Raw genomic sequence first — 8,112 nt, 5'->3', positions numbered from 1 at the left:
CGCATACACACACTACACACACATACATACACACATACACGCATACACACACATATACACGCATACACGCATACACACACTACACACACATACATACACACATACACGCATACACACACATACACGCATACACACACACATATACACGCACACACACACATGCGTACGTACAGTTTTATAAATGACAAGCGTTGGAATGAGAACGAGCATTTGAAATAATGCGACCTGTCAGGTTCGGTGTGTACGCACTATCCATGCGGTTAGCACCTCGTGGAATTTTTTATAAAATTTTTTTTTCACCTATAATTTATTAATTATAAAATAATTAATAAAAATAATAATAATGATGAAGTTTAATAATATGTAATTATAGTAATAAGATCATTAATATTGCTAACAGTAAAGGTAAGAATTAACAACACAAGGAGAAAGATTGACGTATAAACGTTAAGAAATACAAGCAACAACAATGTGAACAACAACATAAACAACATCACCCGCAACAACAACATACATAATGGTACAAATAACACCACCAACAACAACAACAGCAACATACACAAACAAACAACTCAAAGAACGCCAACACAAACAAACAACACAAACAAACAAACAACATACACACATACACACCTTACATACACAACTCTATAAACAGCCTGCCATAACTAACAAAAACAACCGAAACGACTGAATACACGCCAAAAAAACATACACGCGAATAGCCTCTCAACCATAAGATGATATAAACGACGGGATATTTTGTTATACAGGACGTATAGTAGAGTAACAAACTCCCTGATATAACACAACACACTACGCCTATTGTTGTAACAGCTTCATGCGGTCAAATTGCGCTATATCATTTGTTATCTTGATTATTCGTTATCTTTGTTATCTTTGCTGAATTTGTAATCTTTTGATTTAAAAAAAATCTACTGTAGAATCTATGTAACACGACTCTCACGCACGCAAGCACACTTCTACATAATAAGCAAGCAGGTCTATGATTGCATCTTATTAAAAGTTGTTATTATAGAACAATGATATCTAACGCAGAGACAAACACATTAATTACAGTTATAGCATTTTTTTCCTGATCATTGACAACAACAACAGTAACAACAACAACAGCAACAACAACAACAACAACAACAACAGTAACAACAACAACAAAAACAATAATAATATAAATAATAATAGAAATAATAATAATAACTTAAAATCAGAATTGTCATAAGAATTGATGGTCTTCACGCAAGACAACACTGAAACTAAAAACGGGAATAACAACGAAAGATACATCACCTTCTTAACAACAACTACAACAACTACTACAACTACAACTAACTTCACTACTACCACAATTTCGCTACAACTACAGCAATGTTACAATAGCCACAAAAACATTTTTAACAACACTACCGTCTACAACAATTAACCTCCTACAATCAAAATAGCAACAACAACAACTACTACTACTACAAGTACTCCTATTACTACTACAACAACTACTGCTACTGCAACGAAGTTACAACTTCAAAAATATTTCTAACACCAGTCACAACAATCCTTAAAATACAACAACAACGCAACAATTCTATTACAACCCTCCTAACAACAACAACAACAACTCTACTACAACAACAATAATAACAACGAAAAAAACAACAACACCACCAACAACAACAAAGAATGGACATGATTTCTCTAATCAAACAGAGTTTCGGGGCAGACAATTCAAACCCTATCTGCAAATTATTTCGAATCAACCGCCAGGTGGCCAGTGGCGGACACCTCCTCATGTGGAGGATCCACGATGCCATCAGGATCAAGGACAAACTGGTTAGTCAGGATACTTTTTTAGATACTATATCTTGATATCATGATATTGTGATAGATAGAGATGCGCCGATTAATCCGTTTAATATCATAAATCTAACATTCGGCCTAAGCCAAAAATGTTGAAGAAATGTTTTAGTATGAAAAACCAGCCATTGAAGAAAAACAGGGTGCAATTAACCTCTATCCAACAAATTTCTATCATGAAAACATTCAATCTCGTGTTCAGATGGTTTAAAATATACCGTGGCTAAATTAAATTTAACGCTGGTAACATTGAACAAATTCTGGTAGCTAAAACTGGAAATGGGTCTCAAATACATACGTACGAGCATACATACGTGTACGTACGAACAAACAAACAAACTTACAAACAAACATACAAACAAACAAACACAAGTACATACGCCAACGTACAATTTGGCAACAACTACACCTCAGAATGTGAACAACAATTTAAATTTACTTCTGCCATTAACTTTCTGCTGTTTTGTCACCACAGAAAATTATTCTTGCTATTATTATTATTTATTATTATTATTAGTACTATTTATATTATTATTATTATTATTATTATCATTATTATTATTATTATGATTTATTTTTCCACAATTTTTTTTCTACATCCAATTGTTAAGCGCTAAAAACCTTTGAATGACGACACATGACGTGTGAAAAGTCTATGGTGACGATAATGATGATGACAACGACGACGACGAAGATGATGATGTTGTTGTTGTTTATGATAATGATGAGGAAAATGAGGATGATGACGATATGATGTTGTTGTTGTTGATGATGATGATGAAAATGATGATGACTATGATGAAAATGATGATAATAATGATGAAAATGATGATAATGATGATGGAAATGATGATGATGATGATGATCTAAGTGGACTCGAAAAAAAAAGCTTTTTTTTTTGCCCACTGTATAATGAATCGACTGAAGAAAAGGACAGATGTAAAACATGCTATGACCGAGTCTATACGCTGACGATAATGATGATGATGATGACGATGACGGTGATGGTGATGATAATGATGATGATTACTTGATGATGATGATGTTGGTGATGGTGGTGACATCTTTGGAGATCGTATTAAAGATGTTGATGACCATTTCTTGAACATTGCGTCTGATGACGATGATGATTCGATCACGACCATGACGAAGCTGCTGCTGCTGCAGCTGCTGTTGTAGCTGTTGCTGCTGCTGTTGCAGCTGCTGTGACTGCTGCTCCTGACGATGCTGCTGATGATGATAATGAAGATAATGTTGACATTTAGAATGATAACAGAAGTATTAATGATGATATCGACAAATATGACAATTGCGACTTGCCAGCCAATAAAAATGCAAATTGCCCGACAAACTTATACATACCAAGATATCAGGGTATATTGATATTGTACATACATATATATGTACATACATACATACATACATACATACATACATACATACATACATACATACATACATACATACATTCATACATACATACATACATACATACATACATACATACATACATATATACATACATACATACAAACATACATACATACATACATACATTCATACATTCATACATACATAGATACAGGTAAAAAACTCAAACACGCTTGGTTTAGTTTTTGGCGAATCATTTTTCATCTTTCATTAATGGTTAATTAAAGTTTTTTGTTGTAAAATTACGTTATTTAGTTTTATAATCTTATTCATTAGAAGTTGGTAATTTAGTTTATGTTTATTAATTATTAGAAATTTTTTTTTGTTTATATTAATCTTCTTAATATTTTGTTGTATTAGGTAAATTTTTCAGTTCAAACTTTTATTTCGGTGGCCCAACAAGTGGAAACTTCGGGTGTCCTAGTGATGTATTTCTTTAAAATACTTTACTGAATAAAAGTTTATTTGAATTGAATTGAATACATAACGACATAGTAATAGTAATTGTAGCAGCAGTAGTAGTAGTAGCAGCAGCAGCAGCAGTTGTATCAACTTAATAAACGCATAAATGTATATGAAAAATTTGATACGTTCAATTAGTTGATACGTTCGTTCATTACATTATGTAAACATATCAGAACAAAACATCTATGTATTATCGATGACATTATTATTATTATTTTTATTATTAATATTATTAATATTTATCTTCTTATTATTTATATTATTGTTATTAATGCTGGACAACGTTACATCAAATGTTTCCCTGAAAGCAAAACCCTCGGAGCGTCTTGTTCTATGCTAATTACGTCTGTACTAAAATTATTACCTGACAGATTTTTTGGTAATCTACAATTAGTAGTAGTAGTTTTGCTGTTGTAGTAACGATAGTAGTAGTAGCAGCAGCAGCAGTAATAGTAGTAGTAATAGCAGTAGGAGCAGCAGCAGTAGTAGTAGCAGTAGTAAATGTAGTAGTTGTAGTAGTTGAAGTAGTAGTAGCCGTAGTGCTAATAGTAGCTGTATTAGTAAGAATAATAAGTCAGCATCAGTGTAGTGGTAGCAGTAGCAGCAGCAGCAGTAGTAGTAGTAGTTGCAAAATTAGTGGTAGTAATAATGCCGGTTTCGCGGTTCTCATCTATCAACTTTAATCTTTTTTGCCGAAAAACATTTTCTTAAGAAGCATTTTCTTGAAAGATAAATTGTTTGATTGAAAAGTTAATAGATTGGTTGATTGACTGAGAAGATAATTGATTGATTGATTAATTAATTGATTGATTGTCTTGCTGAGAAGTTAATTGTCGAGATGTTCAATAATTTGTGTGAGTGATTAATTAATTAGTTGACTTGCTGGCTAATTAAGATGTGATTTAATTGATTTATTAAGATATGATAAGATAATTATTAAGTAATTAAACTATTATTTGAATAACAAACAATCAAATGAATAAATGAATGAATGAACGAATGAACGAACAGATGAATGAACGAATGAATGAAAAAAAATTGAAAAATAATTGGTCAAACAGGTGAGATGAGCTTGGCCATTGAAAATAAATGAACTTGAATTAAATGAAAAAATTTTTTCAGATAAAAATGAAAAAAAAAACATTTGTATAGAGATAAATGGATGGAACGATGAAAAATTCATCGAAACAGAATGAATGAATGCACGAACAAACTAATTAACAAACATGTAAGTATTCAAGCGAATAAATAACGATTGAATGAACGAATTCATACATTCATGAATGAATGAATGAACGAAAGAACGAATGAATGAACAAACGAACGAATGAATAAATAAATAAGCAAATGAATGAATAAATTGATGGATGGACAAACGTGATACCTGTGGTTGGATGGATGAACGTAAATTGATCTCTCCTCAATTGACGAGAGGGGTAGAGAGAATGTTTTGTTAATTTTCATTCAGAGGTATCCATCATTCTTAATTACATGACGTCATTTTCATTATCACAGTCGTCGTCGTCGTCATCATCCTCATTATCGCCACTATCATCATCATCATCATCATCGTCATCATCGTCATCATCGTCATCATCATCGTCGTAATCATAGATGTTTTTACCTGATGTTTATCTTTAATTCTCGTTACTTTTATCGTCATCATCGTCGTCGTCATCATCACCCACGACGTAATCATCATCAGCAGTGCACAGTTTTTGTTTACGACAAAAAGTTACCCGACCGCTATTCTTTGGCCACTTCCGGAACTTCTACCTTCAGTCGCGCCAAGCAGCGAGAAGTCGTCTGCGAGTCGCTAAAGAAAGGACTGGAAATCATGATGTCGTTCACTCATCCAAAGGTCCTCAAGGTCATTCACCCTGTAGAAGAATGCAGGTGATTGGCTGGAAAGCTGGTCGATTGAATGAATGAATGATTGATTGATTGATTACTAATGGAATGATCGGCCAGAACATGACTGATCAGTAAAATAAATCAGTAAAATAAACAAACACATATTCACGCACGCACGCACACACCCACACACCTACATTCCACAACAGCACACACACACACACACGTACACACATACAGTGACAGCATAGCATTCGCAACAGAACCCATCCTTGCCAGCTTATCCAATCTTCTGGGAGCACATGAAAGAATTAGTAATCCCATACCGGCCATACTGAAGGTTTTTGCCTAACTTTTCAAATAAAATTTTTTCATTACTAAACTTAAAAACTTGGCTTAATTAATATATTACTTCCTATAACATTCATATACTAATTTACTTTAAATATATTCATCTATTAATTTATTTATATATATGCATAAATGTTTTTTGTAAATAATTAACTTAGGTTAACTTAGGTTATGAATGCACACATATGTAAATTTTCACGCACACGAACACACATCACACAGATATAGCAGTACATAGAGTCCACGTTTGCACACAAACATACATACACGCATACGCATACACACAGTTCAAAACACAAACGCACACACAGTTAAACATACACACATGCATAAACATAAAGCAAAAAGTGTTGGGTTTATAATTGATGTGTCCACACCAAATGCTTGTATACTGGGTTCTGCCTTTCTAAAAAATAACTTTTTTATTGTAATGTACTGCTGCTGTTTTTGTTACTACTGCTACTACTGCTACTACTTGGCCACCACCAACATCATCATCGTCGTCATCATCGTCGTCATCATCATCGTCATCTTCGTCATCAAAGTTATCATCACAATCAGCACCGCCCCACCTATCTTCTTCACTCTCGATTTTATTTCAGTAATTGTAAACATGCCTGCTCGCTGAAATTGAATTATTCATGGATGGGAGAATGAATGAGAAGCGACTAAAAGTGCCACGCACTGTCCTTGCTTTGAACGCGAAAAATATAAATATAGGTAAACAAAAAAATAAATGAATGAATGAATGAATGAACGAACGAATGAATGAACGAACGAACGAATGAATAAAAGATGTACTTAAACAAAATAAAAGAGTAGAATATAGAGAAGAAAGAAGTTGATAATAAGGTTGTAACAAAAACGTACAAAAACCCACGTATTCTACGTTTATCAACATTGCATTGAATGTTAGAACATGCGTGTGCGTGTGCGTGAGTATGTGTGCGTGCGTACATAGGTATATGCGTGTGATTTGTCTGTGTGTACCTGCGTCTGTCTATTCCATCCATTGGTGTTTGTATATTTAAAGACAATAAACACAATGGCTCAGCTAGTAAAAGTGCAGTGACACGTTCCACTAAGATGATAGATTGTTGCACTGTGACCGGCATCGAATGCACGCGAAACCCGAATATCGTATTGGCGTAAGTAATAAATAAACTCGCGTGTCTCTATATGCAAGACTTGGCCGATGGCGATAGCGAAAGTGTCATGACACTTGCGCCGCTGTCGTAATAAATATTTGCAGAGTGACCGAGTTCAAATGCATAGTGAATCCAGATTAACATGTGAAAATTATTTTTGATTTTAAATACGTGTTTCGCATATACACGCTCTATGATGCTTATAGCATAGATGTGATAATATACTGCCAATGCACATGAAACGCTATACGAATTTCAATTTTAATTTAGATGAGTGTCTGAGTGGTGCGTGTGTGTGTGTTTGTGCGTGTGTGTCTGTGTGCGTGTGTGTCTGTGTGAGTGTGTGTAAGTGATTGCCTATTTGAAAAAGCCTCTTTAAAAATACGAAATATATATATATATATTGCATCTCTGGATTTGTTAATGTGTTTTTACTAACAAATCAAGCTTTACGGGGTTGAAAAGAAAGGTATGTGTGTGGTTTGTGTAAGCAGGCTCTTATGGTGTGGTTTTGTGTGTAGGTATGTATGTGCGTGCGTGTGTGTAGACATCATCATCATTATTACAATTATCATCATCGTCGTCGTCATCACATCTGATTGAGAAGCATTGAGTATCGCATGGCGGTGATTTAAAGAAATGACATGAAAACTGTGGCTATGAAATTGACGATGTTGGGCGGTGATGATGATGATGGTGATGATAATAGTTAAATGATGATGATGATGATGATGACGATGATGATGATGATGATGATGATGATGACGATGATTGTAATAGGGTGAGATAAATAGTGTATTGGAAAACTGCCACGAGAAAAAGTGTGGCTCTAATTAATAAGTTGTAAAATAATAATATAAAAAAAATATAATTGTTATTTTTTATAATTATATATTATTATCATTATTATAGTTTATTATTATTGTTTTTATTATTATTATTATTGCTGTTATTTATATTTCTATTGAATTTGTCCCACAGGATTACAAATTTT

General features: G+C 33.5%; 1 protein-coding gene across 1 annotated transcript; it reads left to right on the top strand.

Annotated features, from left to right (window-relative positions):
* Positions 1-218: 218 nt before the first annotated feature.
* On the top strand, positions 219-5,971 carry HELRODRAFT_173511 (hypothetical protein; the record flags this gene model as incomplete). The annotated part of the gene is made up of 4 exons (XM_009020118.1): positions 219-259; positions 1,695-1,845; positions 5,471-5,607; positions 5,860-5,971. 4 exons carry the CDS (start codon positions 219-221, stop codon positions 5,969-5,971), a joined length of 441 nt encoding a protein of 146 aa, XP_009018366.1.
* Between the last annotated feature and the right edge of the window lie 2,141 nt (positions 5,972-8,112).

This window comes from Helobdella robusta (genome assembly GCF_000326865.2).
Source record: "Helobdella robusta unplaced genomic scaffold HELROscaffold_26, whole genome shotgun sequence".
Lineage (NCBI taxonomy): Eukaryota > Metazoa > Annelida > Clitellata > Rhynchobdellida > Glossiphoniidae > Helobdella > Helobdella robusta.
Note: the sequence above shows the minus strand (reverse complement) of the source record. Positions and strands in the feature narration are given on the sequence as shown.